Consider the following 27,320-nt stretch of genomic DNA (forward strand, 5'->3'; position numbering starts at 1 on the left):
GGTAAGAATGGAAAGGGAGATCCTGAAAAGATTTTATTTGCTAATAGGTGTAAAATGGTGGTCATTAAAGTAACTCAAAAAAAGAGAAACAAAATTTTATTAGTTGCAAATAATTGTGCTTAATTCTTTTATTTTCTAATTAAACTCTAATGCCATGTCAAAAAGTTATTAAGATTTATCTTCCAGCTTACGAATCAAAAGTAGGTTATCCAAATAGAGCTCAATCAAGTCTTTTAACTCCAATGTTAGCAGCCTTTTCATCATACCTAATTTGAACTAGACGAATGGTTATACAGCTGACTAAAATCTAACACTGGCTTTGACTCATTTTCCTTTCTTAAAGCTTAAGCAATTGTTTTCAAAGTCCAATGCTTCAGTTATTTTCCTCATTTGGGCATCCTGCCTAAATGTAAACATCTTAGTGAAGTCATACACAGTTATAGGAATACTGCACAACAGGGTCAGACAGACTTCTTTATGAGTTTCAAAAGAGACTGATTGGAAACTACACTGCAATCACCAAACCTTTGTGTTGACGAACATGTGCCACGGTTATAACACAGTATCCGGCTACTATTGTTAGTATGTGTCAATGCTTCCATTATAAAACCTTGCTGCTTTCATGGTTTTGTGAATTAGCTATAAAGCTTGATTTGGTTTTGATAAATAGAAAATTATTTTCAAAAGAAAAACATAAAAAGCTGTAAATGTAGCAGACATGGCATATATAAAGTAATAATGGAACTAAAGAAAATTCATTGGTATAAAAGAAAAGTGAAGTATTTATTCTGTGTGCATACTAATAAAAAGTAGCATACTACAAAATCACTCTAAAGATCATTTTTGTTAAACTATACTGGGAAAATATAGCCTGAGTTCTTAGGAGCTTTGGGCCAGTAACAATCTCTTTCAGACCTCAGCTGCCTCATTTATAAATGAATAAAAGCACCCATTCAAAAGGCCCTCCATTTATAATTCATATCTGGGAGGAAATAAAAGTGTCTTAAAAGTTACATACACACAGAGACTAACAAGGTCAAAATTTTAAATGATTTAATGATTTATCTTTCTTCTAATCTTTTTCTTTTTTTTGTGAGGAAGATTAGTCCTCAGCTAACATTTGTTGCCGATCTTCCTCTTTTTGCTTGAGGAAGATTGTCACTGAGCTAATATCTGTGCCAGTCTTCCCCTACTCTTTGTGGGATGCTGCCACAGAGTGGTTTAACGAGCAGCGCTAGGTCCCCGCCAGGGATCCAAACCGTGAACCCTGGGCTGCCAAAGCAGAGTATGCAAATCCAATCACTAGGCCACAGGGCTGGCCCCTATCTTTCTTCTAGCTGGTCATGTGGTTTCCGATATAATAAAATCAAAGTAAAAACATTTTAACTCTAATTTTCTATCAGAGTAACTTTTAGGGTTTAACAAAGAAAAGAAAAAAAAATCCAGGAATTACTTGCTAGAAATTTTTTTTTTAATATAAATTATGCTAGATTATTTTTAAGTTGCTCTTTGGCAAATTACAAATTCAAAGTCAATGCTCTCATGTGGAAAACTTAGAGCTCAAGCAAGTGAATCTAAGATTCAGAGCGAGAAAATTAAGAGTCATGAAGATTTGAAAAATCTAAGGTGTCTCTATTAAAAATGGATTTAGAGATGAGTGTGCTATCTTACCAGTAACCGCCTGTCTTTGGTACAGATGGCTGAGTGGTCAAAAGAAGTCTTGGAGGCAAGAGTACTTTGGAAAATACAGAAAATACATGTGAGATGAATGCCTACTAATGATGTGTTCCAAATATCATTTGTGCTGTTATTCTACAATTTGTGTCATTAATAAAATACAATTACATGAGAAACTCTGCTTAATAAAGACACATTTCCTGCACCAGAGATATGAGGTATTTTGCATGTGTTCTAGCTTTAATAAAAGTTGGTTATTTTAGAAAGCCATACTAAATGTACATAAAATTTAAATATCCCACTCCTACATTTAACACCTTCTCGATGACTCATAATTTTACTTTTGACCTTCAATGACAATATATACTAATCTCCAATATTTCAGGAAAACTATTTTCAATTTTAAAAATGATTATATTTGATTAAATTATATTGCTGTATTTATTTTATGATTTTGATCAGTAACTAAAGTACTTGAAATATTTCATTACAAACTAGATCTTAGTATCTAAAGGGAAGTAATTTGTGAAAATGATATTTCTAAAAAATAGCCTATTAATTTTAAAAACACACACACATTTAGTAAATGCCTGGCACATGGGCAATATTCAATATTTATTAAAGAGATGAATGAAAGTGGCAGAAGGTGGTCCTAGTTTTGATGCACTACCCATTTCTCCTCCTATTATACTGTCTACCTCCCTAGATAGCACATAGGCAGAGAACAATACATCTGATTCGTTAAAAAAAAAAAAAGGCATTGCTAGGAACAGTCACCAAATGTAGGTTCATTTCAAATGCAGAAAGGGAGGCTTCAGAAATAACATCTCAGAAAAAGAAAATCAAATTTTAGAGGTAAAATGACAAGGAAGTCTTTTAGTTTTAAAGTGAAACCATCTCAAGGGCTTCTATATTCTCCAAGGGACTACTTTTCTCTTGATTCTGCTGCTTAACAGAGAGAAGCACCACAAGAAAGAATATACGGTAAGCCAAGGTCTACTCCTGCGGAGTCCATTTCCTTCAATTTAACCAACACTAATGAAATATCTACTGTATGTTAGGCACTGACATAAGTGCTGAGGATAACTCCTCATTTCATTGAGAGTAAAAGCTAACGTATACTGCTATTCCCTCTGGCTGGTGCGCTCTTGCTCCAGATATCCACTTGCCTACTTTCTCACCTCCTTCAAGTCTGCTCAGAATGTCACCTTTTGAATGCAGCTACCCTAACCATTCCATTTAAAATGTCAACCCAGGGGCTGGCCCTGTGGCCGAGTGGTTAAGTTCGCGCGCTCCCCTGCAGGCGGCCCAGTGTTTCGTTGGTTCGAATCCTGGGTGCGGACATGGCATTGCTCATCAAACCACGCTGAGGCAGAGTCCCACATGCCACAACTAGAAGGACTCACAATGAAGAATATACAACTATGTACCGGGGGGCTTTGAGGAGAAAAAGGAAAAAAAAAAATAAAACCAAAAAAAAAAAAAAAAAGTCAACCCACTCCCTACCTCCAGTGCTCCTGATTCTGATTCCTTTACTCTAATTTACTTTTTCTTTTTCTCTTAGCACTTACCACACTCTAATAATTATGTAATTTACTTATTATGTATACTTTTTATCATCTGACTCCCTTAGCTACGATGTAAACTCAAAAAGGGTATGGATTTTTGAGTATTCTATTTATTGACATATCTCAAATGCGTAGAACTGCACCTGGCACACAAGAGGTATTCAATAGGTATCAGTCAAATGGATAAACGAGCTTTCCTGAACACATGCTACAATCCAGACATCGTCCGGAAGAACACATAGAGTCAGAGAAACAGCTACAAAAGCAATCACCTATAACACAATGGGGACACACAGTACAGAGTTCAACTCTTAGAGAATGGTGAATTCTAGATGAGGGTTAAAATAAGTACATTGACTATATTTTCAAAAATCTTGCCAGTGAGGGGAAGGTCAGTGGCAGAAGTATTTAAGTCCAGGATTTCCTCACTGATTGTATACTCATTAACAGAGTAACTGAAGTTTCTAGTACATGTAGGAAAGAAACAGTTTCAACACATATAAAAATACTCACAACATAAATTTATAATATTAGTCCACATTTAAATATCTACTCAATATTTGAGTCTCTACCTACTCTTCAACACAACCTCTTTATTTACAAGTCGGTTTCTTTAATTTTCCAATGTTTACAAATACAGCATTAGTTGAATACAAAGTGAAATTGCAAATCTTGCAAAAGATAATTTCATGAAGTCTGTGAAAGTGATGTAAAATCACAAGAAAACAATTAAATTCTAATTGAGGTGGCCAAGATAGACCAATAAGGATTAGAACATGAAAGGTAATTCAAAAGATAATGAATAAAATATTAATCAAATGTTAAGAAAAATCCATAAAATATTTGATTAAGCCCTCCAATTTTGCAAAAACAAGACTTTTCTTAACTCTATTGAAAGAGACCAATGTGAAATGAAGAATGTTATACTGTGCTATCATAATTTTGTCAGAAAAACTATGTTAAAAAAATCAGCATTTGATTCATTCTCGTCTATTAATTAGCTTATAGCTGAAATTACATAGTAAATTTTGCTGAAGATTTTAGGTTTCAGTTTTCAATATAAAGAGCTAATCAAACTTCTCCCTCTCTCTCATACACACACATGCCACCATTATCACCACCACCACAACAACAGCTCTTTTTCCAGAACGCTTCATTCTGAAATAGGTCACTTCAAGTGGTCTCTTTTGAGTAACTTCTGCCCTCTTTGAGGGTGAGCAGACGATTAAAAGGGAAAAATGGAAAATATGTGAAAAAGAGAGAGGATTTTCAGAGCAAAGCCCTGGACGGAAGACTGGTTCAATGTCTGTTTAATAAGAGTTATGCTTTTAATAAACAAAGCATAGGAAACAAATAGCTTTATATGCTACATTCAGTTGAGGGGGAAAAAACCTTAATTAGAATCTCTGGCAAAGGATGCAATTTGTCACCTGGACCACAAGATGGAGGCAACAGACACCTGGAAAGCAATAAAGATAAAAGGAAAGAAATAGCTTCTTCAGTATTAAAATTACAAAACTAATTTTTTAAAAAATCATATACATTCCTAAGCTATTTTGTAAAAATGGAAATTTATTCTAACAATCAAATAGTGAAGTCTGCTATATGGTTCTTAAGATAATTCTCTACCCAATCCCATTCAATTTTCAAGTCTCAAAAGGAGGCATGTCAACTCAATTTTGTAATTCTTGTTATAGTAACTAACACTTAGAAAAGTCTTCAAATAGCAGCAGAAAATTGCTGAACTGAGTATACTTTGAAAAGTGAGAGGGCCAAGTAAGAAAAGTAAGTTTCATCTGATTTACATTGATGCAGAGAACTGGGTCCCACAGAAATATAATACAAATGGAGTTCATCACTAAATGACCTTGACAAACCAACACTAGATATATTTTTTCTACATTTGTTATAATTCTTCCACAAATACAGTGAATCATGACAAGTGCTAGAGATAGTGCCTAATTCATAGTATTTAATAACACTAAAATTATCGTTATTGCTGTTATTAACATTATTATCCTTAGTGTAAAGCAATTATAAAATTCTCAAAGCAAAAGAGGACAAGTAGGGGCCGGCCCCATGGTCCAATGGTTAAAGTTCCACATGTTCTGCCTTGGCAGCTAGGGTTTGCAGGTTTGGATCCTGGGTGCGGGCCTGTTCCGTTCATCAGCCATGCTGTGGAGGCAGCCCACATACAAAAACTAGAGGAAGACTGGCACAGATGATAGCTCAGGGCTAAACTTCCTCAAGCAAAAAAAAAGGAAGATTGACAACGGATGTTAGCTCAGGGCAAATCTTCCTCATCAAAAAAAAAAGGACAAGCAACGTTTTTCTCTTACATGAAATAATATTTTCAGCCTCAATGAGAAACAGATATAACATAGCTTAGTCACTCATTCATTATTCATTTCCACTTCTGCTCAAAAGGTCCCATATTTCCCTGGCAGGGAAAGGCAGAATGCAAGATTAAGGTTTCTTAAGTTCATTTTAAAGCCAGTATAAAGGACTGACATATATGACTATGAACACATTTCATTCTCCTGATTTTCTCTTGGATGAAAGTATGACTCAGATGTGGTTCTACTGGTATGAGACAGGAATGCAATCAAGGACTACAGGGAAAATGCTGGTATTTTCCCTTCATCAAAATACAATTAAGTGTTTAAGTACAACCATGTATATACACACAAACTAAGGGAATCTAATAAGCATGTGACATAATCTCAGAGGAAAAGACAATTAAGAAACAAAATTTAAAAATAAAGATGAGAAAATTCAAAATCTAATCTTCAGATAATCCTGAGACAACCTATATAAAAAGTTTATAATTATTATTTTATATTCAACAAAGTATTTTAAAATAGGTTCAACTTTTCTAGATGTCCCTAAACAGAAGGCACGTTTTAGCTAAGGAAATATTTTAGGATATTCCACCAATCTTATGATGTCCGTGATTATGACTACATTATGTGATATCTGACAACTCAAGGCAGAACGCTTACTGTTGGGAAAACTATATGCATGATTTTTTAAATTTCTGGTCAATTCTTCAAAATTTAATTGCCATTTACATCATTCTGCATTACTGACTAGGAATAATTGATATTGTCATTTTAAAATCCTTGTTTTGAGAGTTAGCAGTTTATAAAGCAGTAGTGCAGGGTTTATTTGGAGGAAAAAAAAATCCAATTATTTTACAGAAAAGATTCCTCCCTCAAATCAGCTCACAGAAAAATAATTAACCGGCAACCTATGATTTTTTTAAACAATGATGCCACCTAGTGGAAGAATCTGAAATGTCTTCATTATTTCCCAAATATCAGCTTAAATACCACATTCAAAAGAACTATATCATGATCTTCCAATTACCTACTAAAACAAGACACACTTTACTTAATAATTCTGACCATTCGATTTATCTGATTCTTAATAACTATGTCTTAATTAAGTACTAATTCATTATAGTTTTTAGTATATTTAAATACTAAACACAAATAGGTTGAGGAGACATCATCAAAAACAATGCAGCTCAAGAGGCTGGCCCTGTGGCCGAGTGGTTAAGTTCGCGCGCTCCCCTGCAGGCGGTCCAGTGTTTCGTTAGTTCGAATCCTGGGCGCGGACATGGCACTGCTGCTCATCAGACCACGCTGGGGCAGCGTCCCACATGCCACGACTAGAAGAACCCACAACGGAGAATACACAACTATGTACCGGGGGGCTTTGGGGAGAAAAAGGAAAAAATAAAATCTTTTAAAAAAAAACAATGCAGCTCTATAATTACATGTAATAGTGAATGACAAAGGTTTCGAATTATCAGATAACGATATATTCATCCTGAAAGGAAAAAAATAAGACTGGGTATCTTAACAGAAGTTTGATGCTAGCAATAAAACTAATTTTGGAAGGTCACTAACTAAGTTAAGTCCAAACCGGAACCACACTAGAAAAGTTATGGAAAAGATATGCTTATTTCTAATGAGAGTATTTTAGTCCCTGAAGAGTAATTTGGGACACAACGTAAATAAAAGAAAAATATATCTTAATCACCTGTTTTAAGGTTTTATAAAACTATATTATTTCCTATGTTTTAAAAAAATTTTTGCTTTGGGTCCATAAATATTTCAATTCATTGAACAGTTGTTTTTTGACTACCTACTCTGTACCCCAGCACATATACATGAAGCTCATTTAAGTATTCATAAATGAAAGAATCAACTCATGTTTAAGATGAGGATAATAATCCCTAGTTATATGGTTGTTGTAAAGACATCAAATAATCAGAGTTAACACTCGATGAATGTCAGCTATCATTAATGTAAGCATTATTAAAAAGATTGGATGCTATGGTAAGTTGAGAACAAACTGGAGGAAAAAATGTGTTTCTAATTTGTGTTACAAATTAAATATGTAAACTTCAGTTTAAAATAGCCATTGATTCATGTTTACCTCATTTAGCTTCCCAAATTCTATTAAATTTATTAAAGATTATATAAGGGGAAATGTAGCTACACTGGAAAATAGATAAAGGTACCATCAAAAGGCCAGAAACTGTCACCAACAGATCTGAAATACACAAAACAGATATCTTTTGCATGAAGCAGTGCTGAATAAATATTTGTGACATGAGAAAATTAATGAATGGTACAGCATGAGATGGAAGGCAAACTCAGCAATGTTGACTGGCCTGTGAATCAGAACAGATATACAGGCCACACTGGAAAGAATCTATATGGGTTTTCCCAAAAAAAAGTCCTGAGGAAACCCCAAGCTAGAGAAGCAGGGCTGAGATTAAGGGGCAAATAAGTGGTAAGGGTCAAGTCAAAGGAATTTGGAAATGCCAACACTACTCCCACAGGGAGGCCTAGTTATCATTAATGTGAACAGGTTGTAAGATGTCACAGAAAATGTGAAAAAAACAAAAACAAACAAAAATAACCTCCCAACAATAGCATGTGCTAAGAATCCCAATGAGCTCCTTCTCTATTTCTTCCAGGTACCTGCAACTCTGACCTGATACTGACATTCTTAAGGTTCCCACTTGCAGGGGTGAGTGAAGGCATCCTGTACTGAGTACGGCCCTCCCAGAGAAATTCTACCAAAGCCCAGTGGGAAGCCACAGGCCCGTAGCGTTCACTCAGGTCTCACTTGGTACAGAGAGTGCATTTCTAGTAAAATGAAGGCTATGCTGCAAAAGACACCTAAAGAGGGTAGTCAGGAATAAGAAAACAAACAACAGAAAGCATAAAATATAAGATGACTAAAGTAAGACTAAATAAACCACTTATTACAACAAATATTAATGGATTAATGCCATTTTTTTCCTTAAAAAGTAACTTTTTTCCAACACCCACTCCCAAAAAAGCAGGGGTGTATGTGTGAGAGAGACAGAAAAAATAAAATAAAATAATCTACATGAAGAGAGAACTTATAAATTACAAGACTTAAAAAACATAGTAGCAATCATAATGCAAAGACTTTGGAACTCAATTTATACAAACTGCAAAAATAAGTAAACAAATCAATAAATAAGAATATTATAGGACAGCAGGAAATATGAAGGACAGGATATTTTATGATATTAAAGAACTGGTGATTTCTATAAGTGATGATAGTGTTATTGTTATATTTAAATATTTAAAAAGAAGAGTCTTTGTGTTAAAGAGATACACTAAAATGTTTATAGGTAAACTGACATGATGTTTGTATTTGTTTCAAAATAAGAGGAGAGAGGAGTGGGAGTATGCAGAAAACAAATTTTAGCTATGAGTTGATAACTGCTGAAAAAGAGTAATGAGTACATGGAAGCTTGTTTTATCATTCTACTTTTTATATTTGAAGTATTTCATAATTCAACAGTTAAAAATAAATAAATGGATAAATAAATAAAACAGAAGTGATTCTCAGGTTAGAACAGAAGGTAAAATCCAACTAATAATCTTTTTTAAAAAGGAAGCACATAGAAATGGTATAAAATAACCCTCAATTTTAAACAAAATTCAATTTTAGATTGACAAACTTCAATTTTTAAACTATCAACTTTAAAGTTTGGTTTATGGGCTGGCCCTGTGGCCTAGTGGTTATGTTTGGCACACTCAGCTCTGATGGCCTGGATTTGGTTCCTGGGTGCAGACCTATACCACTCGTCAATGGCCATGCTGTGGCAGTGACCCACTTACAAAATAGAGGCAGACTGGCACAGATGTTAGCTCAGGCTGAATCTTCCTCAAGCAAAAAAAAAAAAGAGGAAGATTGGTAACAGATGTTAGCTCAGGGCCAATCTTCCTCAGCAAAAAAAATCAAATAAATAAAATAAAGTTTGGTTTATACCGCTTCTGATTTGGCTTCCCAAAAGTGTTTTAGAACTCCATATTCAAAGGCCATCATTTTTCTTTAACCAAAAAGCATGAAATATAAAATTCAGGAAATGTTATCATAAATCATGTGTTTGGCACACTAACAATCCAAATATATGCAAATCTAAAGATACTCATGTAAATATACAAAGTATAGAAAATATAATTTGGCAGCAAACACTTTCATGAAAACCTTAGCACAAAATTCTCTTTGCTCACAATTTTTATAAACGTACAAATAATACTTCATTAAAAAACTGAGAACAAAATCTTTCAGAATCTAAGATTTTCTAATAAAATATTGAATAGATTTATTTCATAATTATTAAAATATGAACAGTTTGAAAACCACTGCTAGTAGCCTAGTGTAAACAATTCACTATGTAAAAAGCCCTAATGCAAGTTATACAGTTTTAAAAAATATATTCCAAAAATAAATCTACCATGTTTGATGAAAAATTACTCCTGGATTCTAAAAGAAGACATCACTGTTACTTACTGTCCACTGCTATTCCTGCATTGCCCCCAATGGATTCTGTTTTGGGAACATCAACTGAAGCTCAGTATTATGAAAAATAACACACTAGATACAAAAATAGCTACGTTCAATTAATTTTTAATGCTATTATTTTTTTGAATGCTGAAAATTAAATACTATTATCTGATTCAACTCGCTGGTGGAAAATCATGTAAGCTTTCAGGTGTGAGCTCTCCTAAAGCAGAAATATCTAGACTTCTTACAAAATTATTGATCTAAAGATTAGATTATCAACAAATGTCACTTTCAGGATGGACTCAAAGGTCATAAATGCCAACCAGGTAGTTTGGATTTATTCTCAGGTAATGAAAAGCCACTGAAATGACAGCGTTCCTAAATACCTTTCTCAGTCTCATCTGATTATTACTCTCCCTGTTTGAATCCAACTATCCCTACAGTTTTAGTGATCACCTATATTAAGGTGGCTTCCAAATCTGTATTTTAATCACTGACATTTTTGGAACTGCAGATATGAGTATACAGTTGTCCTGGTATAAGCAACAAACTCTATTTACTCTTCCACGAACCCAACCATAAAGCCTGCTTCTCTATTTGCATTAGTCACTATTAGCCTCTATTTGCATGAATCAGTACATCACAATCCACCAGCTCTCCAGAATTAAAACAATAAAATCATCTTTGGCCTCTCCTCTTTTCTTTCCCCTCCCATCAGTCTAATTCATTATCAAGCCCAAAAGTTTTGCAAAATTTAAATTTTTCTTTCTGTGCCCATCACTTGAGTCCAGTAAGATCTCTTTCTAGGACCATGGTAAACCTAGAACACTCCCACCTAACAGTATTTTAGTACCCTCCCTCTCGCCTCTAGCTCATCTTTCATGGGGCTTCCAGAGTCATTTCTCTAAAAGTTCTAATCATGTCATACCTCTTCCCTGGTGAAAAGCTTTCAATGGCTACCTACTATCTACAGAATGAAGTACAAACTTCACACCTATAGTATTCAAGGCCTTTTACAATCTGACCTTGTCTATCCCCTTACTAAAACAGCTTTCTCTTGTTCTTCTACCCTGAAGTCTACCCACATGGCACCGCCTTCTAATCTCCGTGGCATTTCCTGCCTATAGCCTTAACCAAGAATACTCTTCTACCACTCTTTCTGAAATCGTATTTATCGTTCAAGGTGCTGAGCAAACATTTCCAGCTATTTATCTCCCTAAATTCTTCCAGCTACAAGTAAACACGAGGCACTCTCTTCTTTTTCTAGCGCAGCTCTAACAGTCTGAAAGCTGTTTCTTATAAAAAGGCAAACATCTACCCCCTGATCTATGTTCTGAGTAAAAGGACTATACAGAGGAACCTAATCGTTTTCTACACAACAATCTTTCAAGTACTTGAAGCTCTTCCTAAATCTTCCCTTCACAGGTTCAATTTCCTCAAGAATCACAGGTAGTACTCAGAGATAAAGTTTCTAGAAAGTTTCCTCATGATAACTACCCCTGTGTAGACACTAGATTTTCAATCATCTCTCCTAAAGTGTGGTGTCCAGAACCAAACAATATTCTAAACCAGTGTTTTTGCAAATTACGTACTATATTCACTCCCCCTCTCAAATTTGGACATTCATAATGACTATTATCAACTTCAGTTGATAAACTTAACTGGGTTTTAACCGGGGGCAGATGTTTAATAATCATACAAAAGGAGGAGGTGAAAATAATAAAACAAGGTTCGAAGACGTTCTAGTTACAATCAAGCATATGATACAAGAATTTATCTCAAAAGGAAGAGAACTACCTTTTGAAACATGAGACAAATGGAATCAAGTGGATAAAAACTCAGATAATATAAATAAGAAGGGTGCAATACAACGGAATTTTCTAAACAAAGTTTAATTGAAGAATCTTTTACTAAATAATCTATCATAGAGCAAGCAGATTTTTAATAAAAAATGTTGATTAACACTTTGTTATTAAAAATGCCAACTACATGCTATATTCATAATCTTTTTATCCTGAAATTCCAATATGCTTTAAAGAAAGTTAAAATTTCAACAATCTAAACTTAAATTCAGCTGACTGGACAACAGTCAAGAGACTTATTTTGAATTATATAACAATATCTTTTCTCTCATTAAATAATATCCTATGTGAAAACATAGTTCTTTGATGACTGACACCACACTAATTAACTGAATTAAAAATTAATTTCCTCTGAAGAGTTCTTGGGGCTGTCCCATGGCCGAGTAGTTAAAGTTCCACGTGCTCAGCTTCCGCAGCCCAGGTTTGCAGGTTCGGATCCCGGGTATGGACCTACTCCTCTCATCAACCATGCTATGGAGGCATCCCACATACAAAACAGAGGAAGATTGGCATGGATGTTAGCTCAGGGCTAATCTTCCTCAAGCAAAAAAAAAAAGAGGAACATTGGCAACAGATGTTAGCTTAGGGTGAATCTTCCTCACCAAAAAAAAAAAAGGAGTTTTTAAATACTCTTCACTGATGGTGCTAAATGCTCAACAATTTATGCAATTCAAAGAAAACTCAAGGAGACTTCTAAAGAGTTCACCCTTCATATCAATGAAACAGGAAACTTAGATGACTTATTTTTGGAAAACTTGCTTTAAAACAAACTAAAGATATTTCCCCTTGATTTACAGTGGAAGCCTTAGGAAAGCTGTAACAGTATTTACAGAATGTACAACATCTGTGCTGCAGGCCTCAATTATTTAAAAACGGAGGCACACAGAGATATTAGCATATAATGATTCTCCTACATCATCAATAAAGGCCTGATTTTCTCACAACCGAGAGCACATGAATTCAAAATACCAAGCTGACTGCAGTATAAATTGGCATAAGCACTCTGGAAAATAATTTGGTATTATAATAAAGTTAAACATATCTTTTGACTCAAAAATTTTATTTTAGGATAGACATGATCTTGTTAATTTAAATTTTTCTTTAATGATATTGTATTTTCATTGAAATGATACAATGAAATCAATATAATTTTTTTTCCAGTGGGCAAAAGATTTGAATAGATACTTCACCAAAGATTGTGACAAATGAGCATATGAAAAGATTCTCAACATCCTCAGTCATTAGGAATATGAAAATTAAAACCACAGTAAGATACCACTATACACCTCTTAGAATAGCTAAAATAAAAACAAAAAAACTTCCAATACCAAGTGCTGGTGAGGATGCGACACTAGAACTTTCACGTATTGCTGCTAGAAATGCAAAATGGTACAGCCAATTTGGAAAACAGTTTGGCAGTTTCTTATAAAGTTATATATACATTTACCACACAACCACTTCGAGGTATTCAACCAAGAGAAATTATGTTCACACAAAATCCTGTATGGGAATGTTTATAGAGGCTTTCCTCACAATCACCAAAAACTACAAACAACCCAAATGTCCTTCAACTGGTAAATGGATATAAACAAACTGTGGTAAACTCATACAATGGAATACTACGTAGCAATGAAAAGCAACCACTACTGACACATGGATGAACCACAACTGCATCATGCTATGTGAAATAAGCTGGACCCAAAAGACTAGATCCCCTGTAATTCCACTGATATGATATTCTGGAAAAAGGCAAAACCATAGGAAACATAAAGCAGATCAGTGGTTGCCAAGGACTGGGTATGGGGTAAGGGAACGAACTACCTTCTAAGGGCTGGTAGGAGCGACTTTTTGGGGTGATGGAACTGTTCTTTACCGTGATTGTGGTGATAGGCAACTCTATGCATTTGTCAAAAAACATAAAACCGTACACCAAAAAGGGTGAATGTCACTGTATGTATATTATACTTCAATAAAAAAAATCAACCCGACGTTTTGCATATTTTTTTAATGTTACTGACAACTTATGGAAAGAAACATCTTTCCCTCTGCTTGCAATCTGTCAAGAAATACTTCACCACCATGCTAGGTTTTTTGTGGACTTTTTTTTTAAGACACATTCTTTGCCCTGATAGAGTTTAGCAGCTCATTAGGGAAGCAAGTCTAAGATATTAAAATACACTACAGAAGAAGGCTAGGCAAAACAATTTTGAGTGTAAATCACAGAATACACTTTATATGTGCTCTACGAGGAAAGAGGGAGTAATTTCCTTTGTCAAGAGTTGCAGGAAACGAATGGAACAGTTTTGGAAAGGTTTTAGCGCTTCTCAATGATAGTTATTAGTATCATCTCCAACTTTCAAGTGAGGATACTGAGACCTAAACAAATACTTTGTCCGTGACCTCTTAGCTATTAGGCGTCAGAGCTGAGATAACCTAAGCCTTTCTACTCCCGAAGCCTGAGATGTTTTGCATCCCGATGACGGAACAAGACAGAAGAGAAGACCGCTGCCACGTGGAGTGACGTCAGTGAACAGGAACGTCCCTGCGCTCCCTGACTCCGCGCGAATCCTGCACAGGACGCTACCGTTAGAGCCGTGGGTCTCACAGGGAGTGCAACCGGGGCTTGGAGGGCTAACTCGCGGGAAAGGGAACGCGGAGTCTGTGGGGATCTCTTGTCCACACTGTCCGTGCGCACGGACCTTTTCTGGCAAGCCGTGGTTGGGAGGACGGTGACGCACGGGGCCAGCGCCGGAGCCACTAAGAAAGGTCAACACCAAGAAAGAGGACAGCGGAGGCGCTCCAGACACACCTCCTCTATCACAGGGTGCCGGCCGGGTCGCAAGAGGGGCTCAGGAGGAGGAAAGGCCACTTGCCTGCCCTTCCCGAGACGATAGTAAAAGACCTCCGAGGACTTGTCCCCGTGTACGTCGCCCAACGGCAAGGGCCGACGCTGCGGGGGAAGGCGCCGGGGGCAGGCACGGTGCAGAGCCGCCCAGCGAAAGCCAGAGCGAAGGCTAACGGCAAAGGCGCAGGGGGCGGCGGGCTGAACGAACTCGGGTGGTCCCGAGGGGATGTCACAAGTGTCGCACGGGGCGTGGGTTTACGAGACGCTCTCGCTTGCCCTTCATTTACCGACTAGGCAACCGCTGCCCTCGCTCGCTCCTCACCTCTCCAGTTCTTGTACTCCGGGATACAGTAGTATTTGTTTCCGAACCGGTCTGTGCCCACTTGCTCCTTCACGTCCTTCGACAGCGCTCTACACAAGGCGCGGAACAAATCCTGAGACCAACCCATGCCGGCCGCCCAGCTCCCAGCACCCGTCACAGCGCGATCTGCGGCGACCGGAGCAGGAACGCCCCAGCCGCCGGCCCCGCCCATCGGACCGGAGGACCCACCCGCCCGCATCCTTGCGCCCGTCTAGTAACGGCGCTCACCATTGGCCGGTTCGCATCACGGCTTGACCAATGGGAGGCTCCGTTGTTACAGGCCCACCTCCGAGGCCTGTCATGGCGGCGGCCAGTTTTCCAGTCTGTGTGACAGGAAAGGATGCTAGGGTTTTTGTCGGCGCGACAAGCCGGTTTGGACGACCCTCTTCGCTTCCGGAGAGCGGAGTCCACACGGAGGTAAAGAAACCCTTACTCTTTTCTGTAACAGAGACGTAACAGTTCTGTAACAGTTGAATCTGGACCGATGGCTACGTTAGCTTTGCCTCACGCTTTCCCGCCTTATCATCATTTTCCTCCCACCACACTGGCTCTGCTCTCTCTTCTGCTCTGTGGCTTGGGAAAATGATACCTTTTATGTGCTTGTAGGCAGGTAGGTGCGCACGTGGGCTCGGGTGAGGGCGCTATAAATCTAAATGAGGATAATTCGCATTTTACCTTATTCTTTCTCCCTCATATTACGTCTCCCCGCCCTTTCGGCCCAAGGAATAACTATCCTCCAAGGATTCGTTCATTTATTCAGTCGACATATTTAGTGAGCGCCTACTGTGTGCCAAACAGTTTGTTAAAGGCTGAGCATAAGCCAGGAATTGAACAGAGTTTAGCATGACTAGAGCAGAGCTGGGGAGGAGGGAACCGTTGACAAGAGATGAAGCTAGGGAAGTAGGCAGAGACTAGGTGAGGAACAGTCTTGTGTGCTTGGTTAAGAGCTATGAAGATGAGAATAAGGTGACAACTGTTGCATTTTGTCATCTGTTTGGAGAATGAATTGAAGTTGAGAACAAGAGTGCAGTAGCTACCTGTTGCAAGGAGAGAGTTGTTGGAAGCCTGGCCCAGGCAGGTGGTATTTGGGTGGAATAGAGTGAAGATATTTGAAAAATATTTGGGAAATAGAATCAACCAGCCATGGAAATTGATTGGATATAGTGAATGATGAAAAGGGAAGAGTCAACAATGATTCCCAGCTATGAGCCCTGAAGAGCCCTGTAGAATGATGGTGACATTGCTACCCGAAGAGGGAGCAAGTTTTAGTTTAATTTTACCCACATTGATTTTTCCCCTATTGCTTTCAAGGAACCTGTGAAGATTTTCATCTGGAGAGTGGAGGACACAATCGCATATGCAATCACATGGTACATAACCACATTTTGGTCAATGATAGACCACATACACAATGGTAGTCCCATAAGATTAGTACCATATAGCCTAAGTGTGTACTAGGCTATACCGTCTAGGTTTGTGTAAGTGCTGTAGGGAAGAACGAAATTTCCCTCTACCCTTCTAGGTTCTTCTGGCTGGTCTAAGAATTAAACTGATCTGAGGCAGATTAACAGGAGAAAAACAAGCAAAACTTTAATAACGTGTATACGTGGAAGAAACCCAGGAAAACCAAGTAACTAGCCAAAGTGGCAGAAACCCTCATCTTAAATACACTCCTCAGCTAAAAGACAGATATTGTGGGTAAGGAGTGTCAAGGACTTCAAAGGGAAGAAAGATAATTCACAAGTAGGTGAAAAGGAGCTTCTTTGGAAAGCAAATGCTTGGCCACACAGAAACAGAAGAAGACATGAGGGAGCACAACAAACAGGCTTTTCTAGATTCCTCCCTGTCTACCACCTAGTTCACATTATGCTAAGTTGATAGCTCACTTCCTGAGACAGGTTTTTTAATCTGAATTCTTTTGTGCAGTTAAGGGGGAGGTAACAAGAAAAACTTTGAGTCTTTTGTTTTTTAAAAATAATCAGCCTAAAATAATCTTCATGTTGGAGACACATTTTAGGGTGGCAAATTTTGTTCTCCTTTAGTGAGCTCTATGATGTTCACACAGTGACGGAATTGCCTAACAACACATTTCTCAGAAGATATCCCCATCGTTAAGCAGGGCATACCTGTATGTATTTGATGCTCAGGAGAAATTTAGATATCATTAATGCAAGATGATATGTGAATTGAGGAGATGAGATCACCCAAGCACTATTTTTAGAGTAAGAAGAGAGAAGTTCAATGACAAAAACCTGAGAAGGATCAATACTTCAAGTTAGGCAGAAGATGGGAGTACAAATGAACTGAAAAGGAGTAACAACAGGAATTGAAAGAGAACCAGGGCAGTGAGGTGTCATGGGTGCTGAGGAAAGACAGTGTTTAAGGAGGAAGCCATTGAATGGGTCAGGTGTCGCTCCCAGCCACTCCTTTACTCTGGTTCTCCATCCCATTACTCTGCTTTATTTTCTTCATTCAGTTTATTACTACTAAAATTGTATTATATGTTTATTTTCTTACTAGTGTATTATCTTCTTAACCCCTATGAGAAAAGGGACTTGTATTCCCAGTGCCTAGAAGAGGGTTTGGCACAATTTATGTGATGTTTTTGTCTTCTAAAGTGTTGTATTATCCTTACATTTTAGTATTATGCTTTTAGAATGGGTAAATATGTTTCTAAATAGTTCACATAATTTTAACTAAACGAACATATTTTTTTTACCATGTTTTGGTTAGTTTTAAACATGATTGGGGCTGCATCTACTGCTGTCCCCCTGCCCCCAACCCCAGTTAGTGTACAGTTGATGATAATTCCTTTTCAGCTCAGTCATGCACTCTAATAAGAGCACTCAGACATAGCCAGAGGTTTTTATTCCAGTGACAGCAAGAACTCAAGCAAAATTTATGTGTATCAAAATTTGTCAGTCTGATAATATGGCTTGTTTCCACCAAGTAGTTCTGTAATTTTTCCATTATGATCAGCAACGTAAACATTGGAAGAGAGTGAACTTGCGTATTGTCTTATCTTTAATTTCAGTGAAAATAGCTGCACTTTTTTAAAAAGAAGCAACATTATTGTTTCCCCTAATATGTTCAGAAGTCTTGTCATATCAGTAATAATTTAAATCATATGCACCACTGAGAGTCTGAAAAATGGGTTTCTCAGAGTGTTTTAATTCCAAAAAGTCCTTGGTCTGAGGAAGCAACGAGGTATAGCTCTTTGTCAGAATTCCATGACATAAACCTCTTACTTCATTAGAAGAAATAAAAGTTCAAAATGGTGAAAGTTTCCTAACCAAATCGCCAGATTAATCCATCTATAAATGGATTTCATTTCCTCTGTAGACATGCTAATTCCCTGAGCATACTTAACACTTCCAGCTGAAAACCTACTCTCTGGTAATCCCATACACATCTCTCCCACCAATTGCTTTGTGTGCTTCTCAAAAGTCAGTATTTGTCCCTAACCCTGTTAATGCTAGTTTTACATATTATTCTGATTGTCATTTTAATGTGAGCTGATGAAGTATGACTACAAAAAGAGAGTTGCTGTTCTTATAAAAACTAAATGAACCACTTTTGAAATACTCAATCTAAACAAATCGCTTAAAACAAAATAAGGTATGATTGAGACAACTATAAGCAAAGATTGGGGGAAAGTCCAAAAAGAAGAAACAGTATTTTTCAACTTTGCTGGAATATTGGCATCACATAGGATATTTGGAAAAAATGTTCATGCCAAAATTCCAAACCCATAAATTCTGATTTAATTGGTCTGAGACACTGGGATTTTTTTAAGCTCCCTTGGTGATAGTAATGTGTAGCCAGGATTGAGAACCATTTCTTGAGAAAGATTCCACATTCAGTTGCTCTGCATATGTCTTAGATTCTGCATTCATTTGCTTCGCATATGTCTTAAATTTCCACCCAACTTAAATAAATGTTAATAAATAAAAAACAAATTTTTGAAAATCAGAATATGTATAATATGGGTACAGTTTGTAAAAGAAAGATGGTATGGCCCTCTGTTCACTACATTTAATTCTACTTCAAACAATTGGCAAATATTCAGGCCATCCTTGCTTTGCATAGTAGTGCACATCCATAAAACTGAGTGTGAAACCTAGGCAAAGTGATCTTAATAGTCAATGGGGAAAATTATGATTCTTCTGGGATCTTTAAGCTTTTTTGTCAAAACACTTAAAAACCATTACTGTCAGCTATAAATGTTTAGGGAAATGAAAAAATAGTAGACGCTAATATTTATTTAGTACATTGTAATGTAAACATTAGAAATGATGAGAATTCAAGTTATTTCTTTGTTAAAAAACAGGAACTTATAATACAAATTGAGGATCTTTTCTATACTTTGACTAATTATCATACTCCTTTCTAAATTTGGGTCAGATACCCAACATTTTGTCCTTTGCATTTTTAATGTCATGAAATATCTCTGAAAGTTCCTTTAATGTGAAGGTTTTTGCCAGCGTCACTTCCTCTGGGACATCTTCAACCTTTTCATCACAACCACTTTTCCTCATTTCTGCTTATAAGTTCACCTTCATGGATTTCCTCGGTCCACATATCTAGAGTTTCTCAAGTGGGAGCAGTGCCAATGTTCCCTCAGCTATTTCTTTTATAATTCGATTTATGTTCAATTTGAGTTTCACTTCCAGCATTATCACTTTGTGTTTCTTTGGTGCACTTTAATTTTGTTGGCCAATTCCCTTGTTCAATTATCCCTTTTTTAAAAATTCCTTGTGAGCTTATCTCAGAGGCGAAGAGGTAGCAAAACTATACGCTTTGCAGGCAGTGTGAGAAACAGAATAATAAATGCACAGTGACCAGTCACCTCCAGACTTTCAAAGTCATATAAATTGGTCACTAATTATGATGTGATAGTTTCAGTGATTTGTGAACTGAAAAGCTATTATTGAACTTTGTGTTTTGTTCTGTTACTCATGGTTAATAGCCATGGTAACTGAAGTTTGAACTATGTTGTCAGGGCTCTTGCATTATTTAACTAAACCATGATAACTGAAATTCATGTATATCAGACTGTGCAAAGCAAGGACTACTTGTGTATTTCACTTAAAATACTGTGTTTAAGGCAGTATTTCTTTTTAAAGATTCCCCTCATTAAGTGACATTTTTGTTTAATTAAACAATTACACAGTCCAATTTTATTAAGAGATGTTTACTATAGGGGCCAGCCCCATGGTTAAGTTTGCATGCTCCGCTTTGGCGGCCCAGGGTTTCTCCAGTTCGGATCCTGGGCGCAGACATGGCGCCGCTCGTCAGGCCATGCTGAGGCAGCATCCCACATGCCACAACTAGAAGGACCCACAACTAAAAATATACAAATATGTACCAGGGGACTTTGGGGAGAAAAAGGAAAAATAAAATCTTAAAAAAAAAAAAAAAGATCTCTACTGTAATTTGCCCCAGGTTCTTATCTATTGTTTAGGGCAAAAGCATGAACACTGAAATGCAATGGTTACAATTCTTACCCCCCAACTTTATTTATTTATTTGTTTTTAAATATTTTATTGTAGTTTTTTTTTTTTTTTGAGGAAGATTAGCCCTGAGCTAACATCTGCCGCCAGTCCTCCTCTTTTTGCTGAGGAAGACTGGCCCTGAGCTAACATCCGTGCCCATCTTCCTCTAGTTTATATGTGGGACACCTACCACAGCATGGCTTGACAAGCGGTGACTTGTCCGCACCCAGGATCTGAACCAGCAAACCCCATGGCCACCCAAGTGGAACGTGCGCACTTAACCGCTGTGCCGCTGGGCCAGCCCCACAACTTTATTAAGGTACAGTTGACATACTATAAACTCCACGTTAAATTAGAGTATACAATTTGATGAGTTTTGACACATATATACACTTTTGAAACTATCACCATAATCAAGAGAACAAACATCTGAAAGCCCCAGAATTTCATCAGGACTCTTTAATCCCTCACTCTCTTCTTTCCCTGCTTCACCCTCTTTCTGTTCCAGGAAGCCACTGATCTACTTTCAATCACTGTAAATTAGTTTGCATGTTCCAGATTTTTGTATAAATGAAATCATTTTTGGTCTGGCTTCTTACACTCAGCATAATTATTTTGAAATTTCTTCATGTTGTTACATGTATCAATTCCTTTTTACTGTTGAGGCGTATTCTATTGTGTAAATATACCACAACTTGTTTATCCATTCACTTGTTGATGGACATTTAAGTCATTTCCACGTTTTGGCTATTACATATAAAGCTGATATCAAAGATTCATGTATAAGTCCTTGTATGGACACATGCTTTTATTTCTCTTGGGTGCCTGTCTAGCAGTGGAATAACCAGATATAATATTTCACTTTTTAGGAAACTGACAGTTTTCTAAAAACTTACATTCTCACCAGCAGTGGATGAGAGTGCTGGTTGCTCCATATCTTTTCTTTCCCTTTTCCTGCTTTCTTTTGGGTTATTTGGACATTATTTAGTATTCCATTTTAATTTATCTGTTATGACTTTGACTATATCTCTATATGATTTTTTTGATGGTTGCTCTAAGTATTGTAAAATACCTACTTAACTCTTCGTTGTCTACTTAGAATCAATATTTTACTGCTTCATTTGGCTTATAGAAACTTTTATCACTTTACTTTCCACCATATATGTTGTCTTCTATGTTACATTTACGTACATTGTAAACCCTATTGGACAATGTCGTACTTTTTATTTTCAACTGTCAAACATATTTTACGGAAAAGCATAGTCTATTATATTTACCTAGATATTTATCATTTCTGTTGCTTTTCCTACATTCCTGATATCCCAAGTTTCCTTCTTAATATCATTTCCCTTCTGTCCGAAGAACTTTGTTTAGCATTTCTTTGAGAGCATATACTAAAATTCCTGGTATGTACATGCACGTACCTAGAATGTCCCAAAATTTCAGACTCCCAGAAGCAAAGCAAGTATTCATCATTGTTTGCTCCAGATAGTTTAGGCACAGTGAACCATTCTTATCCAGGAATGGCGGGAACCCTCCTGAAATCCCAGAAGCCAGGCAAGGGCCAGTATTGCAAGAAGGCCTTTCTAAGGATGGCAGTCTCAGACCTGCTATATTAACTCTTTTATGCACACCTTGCCACCTTCCATGCACACCCCACCCCCATTTCCCTATCATATTACCCTTCTCCTTTCCCTTCATCTTAACCCCTCCTAGTTCCCTACTTCAGTCCTAAAGTCTTTGAGGGGGGCAGAGGTCAGCTTCCAAAAACAGGCAGGGATTAGGTTGGCCTAGAGTGATATTTCAGAGCCTAAGGAGGTAGTCTAAGTGCAGGGACTAACAACCTCAGATGATAAGGGCCCTGGGGAGGGGGCTGGGGTGCAGAAATCAAAGCCCAAGCAGCATCCTTCTTGGGGGCGGGGGGAGGGGATGGTAGTGGTGATGGCTAGGTCCAGGGATATTGATCAAATAAATATATGAATGATAATGGGAGCCATGTTTCTCACTGTTAGGAGAAGGGAACTCAAGCAAGGGATGATTATCTTTGCACATGTTTGTATGATATTTTGCTTATTACAGGAAGCACATATTACTGTTATAATTTGAAAAATCATCAAATAAAAAAATATTTTAAGGAGAAATGGAAATTTCAATGGAAAAAAATGTGAAAAATTATTTTCTGTTGAAATATTGAAGATCAGAAATAGCAGAATAGCATAGTGGTTTAGAGAAAAAAATGTCAGAGTTCAGATACAGTTCAGCCAATTATTATATGTATGACATTTGGCAAATTACTTATGTCTTAGTTTTATAATCAGGAAAAGTGTTTAACAGTATAACCTACCACCCAGGAAATCTGCCATTTAGGATTACCACTTATTACACTTATTATTACCACTAATTACAATGTCAGCAAATAGTAGGCTCTTAATATTAGCTGTTATTGATCAAAGTCAGACAAATAGTAAGTGTTAGACTGGATATTTGAACCTAAGGCTAAACTGTCTTCCAGAAGACAGAAGGCTATGTATATCTTTGGATCAAACAATACTGCTAAAATGATTTCCAAAATGTGTATAATTATTAGTACTGCTAGTCAGTGTGTAAAAGTATCAAGTTGTACTTTTTCTAGCACTGTGTGCTATTTTTTTTAAAGAACCAGTAAGTTGATAGGCTAAGAAATTTCATGTAAGTTAGCATCATATTGATCAATAATGAGTTTAGAAATAATTCTGGTTAAATTAATGTAAACTACTTTTTAACATCCAACAGATTTAGACAAATTCTAATATTTAATAGTCACTAGGGACTTATTATATGCTAGGCATTGTAATGAGGATTTTTTTATGTATTAACTCAGTTAATCTTAATATCCTCACCAGAATAATGATGGTTTACAGTTATGAAATATCAGAAATTTCATTTGTCTTAATTTGTGAGAGTACTTGTTAATCATTTTTGTTTATAAATATTTAATTGGCTTTATTTAAATATGCCTAATTGTTGAATTGAACATACTCATTTTGTATTTCCACTTAAGGCTTAAGAAACACTCAAGGGAGTTTTTTTTAATGCTATAATTTAAGCTTCTGTCCACTAGATGTCCTCAGTTAAGTTTAAGTTATCAGAATTTAACTTTTTGTGAAAATTTATTTCAGTCTCTAAATATCTTAATAAAAACTTAATAAAATACACTCTCTAAAAGAAGTGTGAGATAATGTTTCAGGAGAAATTCTTTGCATGTAATTGTTAGTACTGTTGATACTTCAAAAATTAGTATAAGATCTTTAAAATCTATAAATACCTTTTGATGTGTGGTAGAAGGAGATTTAAGCGTTACTTGAGTTTTTGTACTATATGTAATCTTGATGAAATAAGGGCATTTTTTATGTTTAAATTACTTTTTCATTGTTTAGTTTTATATTTCTTTTAACCCACTTTTAATTTTTTTATTTTCTTAAAGGGTTTTGGCCCTGGAGTTAAACAAAGACAGAGATGTTGAAAGGATCCATGGCAGTGGAGTTAACACCCTTGACATTGAACCCGTTGAAGGGAGATAGTAAGTTTATTATACAATCTTTCTTTTTCTAAGTGAGATGCAGTAAAATCTTGCTTTCAGATTAATTATGTAAAGGTTCATAAAAATTACTAAAAATTCTAAATTTTAGCATTTTTAATCTGGCGTTAATTTCAAATAAATACAGAACATCAAACATACAAAATGTTGCCAGATAAACGTTTCCAAACTATAATATATAAATATATTCATTGTTAAATTAACAAACATTTAACTTCTTTTAGATGCAGAGGGCTTTTAAGTGCTGGGATTTGTGTCTCTCTGTTGGTGCCATTTTAAAACATAGTTGCTACTCTCCGGGATTCTGATGGGAAAACAAATATAGAAAGCATAAGTTTATTTTGGAGAATTAAGTTTGAAGCAGACCAGACTTGTATTTGAGTTCCTCCTGGCTTTGCCACTTATCAGCTGTGTGACCCTGAGCAATTTACCTAACCTTTCTAATCCCTAATTGCCTTAGCTCTACGATGGGAGCAATAATACCTACATAATAAGTTTGTTGTGAAGATTAATTGAGATCCTATGTATAACGTGATTGGCATAAGACCTGGCATATCATAAATGGTTGCCACCACTCCTGTTAATCAAAAGCATTGTCACCTATACTTTTACTCCTTTTAGTCCATTCTCCACACAACAGCTGAAGTGCTTTGAAAAATGCAAATCTGAACATGCCATCCCCACACTTAAAACTCATCTTGGTCCCACATTACCCATACAAGAAAGTTCAAAACCCTTCATGTGATCTATAATTAGAACAAGTGTAAAAGTAAAGAAAAGGTTCTTGTCGAGATGGCGCTGTGAGCAGATGTTGAACTCGCCTCCTCCCATGAACACAGCCAGGTTACAACAATTTTAGGAAGAATCACCCTGAAAACTGAAAACTGGATAAAAAGAACCCCCACAACAAGGGACAGTCCTGATGAAAGCAGAAGAGGTAGTAACTCCGGCCGGAGAGGAAAAAAGCCACCTTTGGGAGCAGCAGAGCTTCTCAGCCGGCCAGGCAGCAGCCAACCTAAGGTACGCAGCCCTCCCTGGAGGAGTGAGGTCCGGAGCAGGGGCAATACTGCTATAACCATCCTTCGGACTCAGCCCAACTGAGAGGGGGGTCTTACTGTCTGGCCTTGATGACTATTAACTACAGCGAGGACACCCCAGAAAAGCTATTGGCCGAAAGCCAAAAAGATCCAGGTCATAAAGGGCCCACGCACAAACTCACTCATTGCAGCAACCTAAAATCACCAGAGAGAAGGCTGACTGTCCTTTGGTGAAACAAGACTCACCTCTTGGGCTCTGTGGGCATCTTGGTGAGAGGAGGATCCTCTCTGGAGACTGAGACATTGGTAGGGGCCCTTGTTCTGAGCTGGTCCAGGCATGCTGATACGGACACTGGTGGGGGCCATTGAGTTGTATCCCTTGGGCTGTTAGCCCAGGGGTCTGCCACACCCATTAGAGCACAGATTTAATCCAATTCAGCCAGGGCAGGCAACCCGCCCTAGGGACTGGCCCCACCTAACAGCAAACCCTCAGGCTACTTTTCAGCCTGCATTGACTGAGTGCCTGGATCCTCTACAGGCAGGCAAAGGTGTCTGTCTCTGTGGGGCAGGGCTTGTGTGAGGACCAGGTGAACTGTGGGGGGCAGTGGGGCAGAGGTGGGAGCCTCTGCAGTGTGGCGGTGGGGTACGCTCCAGGGGGTTGAGAAGTGTGCACGGACCAGGACTATGCTGACAGTGTATGTGGTTCAAAGAGGGGTGAGGCTTATCAGCGTCAGAAGACTTGTGTTTCACAAATAGCCAAAAAAAGGATCAGCCCCACCTTCCAAAGCCTGAAACAACTGAGTGCCTCCATGCCAAGGGCTAGCCCTACTCAGCTGCACTCCTAAGAGAACTGACAACAGCGTTGTAGGCCTCAGGCCTATCACAACTGTATGCCCCTGAGCCTAGCAACCAGCTACACTGGGTACCAACCCAATTAAGAGGACAATTGCAATAAGAGTGTGCTAATAGACTTTGTAGCCAACAGTGCTGAGGCCCCTCCAAACCAGATTTACAAACAGCTGGCCAGGGAAGGAAAGATCAGACTCCCTGGGTACCTGCAGTGGGAGCCACCCTGCCACAGCAGAAGAACACAAGTAGCCCACAAAGGGGTCACTCGTGGTTTTTATGGTCTGGTGACAAGAGAAAAGCACACTGTTGGGCCTCATAAGGCATCTCATACATAAGGCCACTTCTCCAAGATCAGGAGACATAGCTCACTCACCTAGTACAAAGAAAATAGCACAGAGAAAGAGGCATAATGAGGAGGCAAAGGAATACTTTCCTAGCAAGGGAACACTACAAAACACCAGAAAAGGAACTAAGTGAAACAGAAACTAGTGACCTCCTTGACAAAGAATTCAAACAAAATATAATGAGGATGCTCACAGATATGCAGAGAAGAATGGATGAACACAGTGAGCACATCAGCAAAGAATTGGAAGATATAAAAAAGAACCAATCAGAAATGAAGAATACAATACTCGAAATGAGAAATTCACTAGAGGGACTCAGTAGCAGAGTAGAGGAAGCAGAAGAATGGATCAGCAAGCTAGATGAAAGATTAGAGGAAATCACCCAAGGAGAACAGAAAAGAGAAAAAAGAATTAGACAGAATGAGAACAGTGTAAGGGAACTCTGGGACAATATCAAGCGTGCTAGCATTCAGATTATAGAGGTCCCAGAAGGAGAAGAGAGAGACAAAGGGGCAGAAAATTTATTTGTCGAAATAATAGAGGAAAATTTTCCTCACCTGAGGAAGGAAACAGACATCCAAGTTCAGGAAGCACAGAGAGCTCCAAACAAGAGAAGCCCAAAGAGGCCCACACCAAGACATATTATAATCAAAATGTGTAAAATTAAAGACAAAGAGAGAATCCTAAAAGCAGCAAGAGAAAGGCCACAAGTGACATATAAAGAGAAGCCCCATCAGGCTGTCAGTGGACTTCTCAGTTGAGACCATACAGGCGAGAAGAGAATGGCACGATATATTTGAAGTGCTAAAAGGAAAAAGCCTACAACCAGGAATACTCTATCCATCAAGGCTGTCATTCA

The 27,320-nt window shown here is 37.5% G+C and overlaps 2 protein-coding genes across 9 annotated transcripts in view; one reads left to right on the top strand and one right to left on the bottom strand.

The window, feature by feature from the left end:
• NDUFAF2 (NADH:ubiquinone oxidoreductase complex assembly factor 2) overlaps window positions 1-15,366 on the bottom strand; it is a 145,763-nt gene extending 130,397 nt beyond the window's left edge. For 3 of the 4 annotated variants that reach the window (XM_005604237.4, XM_023625640.2, XM_023625639.2), the window contains exon 1: window positions 15,121-15,331. In XM_005604237.4, coding sequence (XP_005604294.4) covers window positions 15,121-15,331 — 211 coding nt within the window. Of the gene's footprint in view, window positions 1-15,120 lie in introns of all 4 variants that reach the window. The other variant, XM_001494417.7, reaches the window with a different exon arrangement.
• Window positions 15,346-27,320, top strand: part of ERCC8 (ERCC excision repair 8, CSA ubiquitin ligase complex subunit) — a 64,968-nt gene continuing 52,993 nt past the window's right edge. For 3 of the 5 annotated variants that reach the window (XM_023625634.2, XM_023625636.2, XM_070246241.1), the window contains exons 1-2: window positions 15,346-15,576; window positions 24,118-24,213. In XM_023625634.2, coding sequence (XP_023481402.1) covers window positions 15,500-15,576; window positions 24,118-24,213 — 173 coding nt within the window. In that variant the 5' untranslated portion in view covers window positions 15,346-15,499. The remainder of the gene's footprint in view (window positions 15,577-24,117; window positions 24,214-27,320) is intronic. The other 2 variants (XM_070246240.1, XM_070246239.1) reach the window with 2 other exon arrangements.

Source organism: Equus caballus, chromosome 21 (assembly GCF_041296265.1).
Source record: "Equus caballus isolate H_3958 breed thoroughbred chromosome 21, TB-T2T, whole genome shotgun sequence".
NCBI lineage: Eukaryota > Metazoa > Chordata > Mammalia > Perissodactyla > Equidae > Equus > Equus caballus.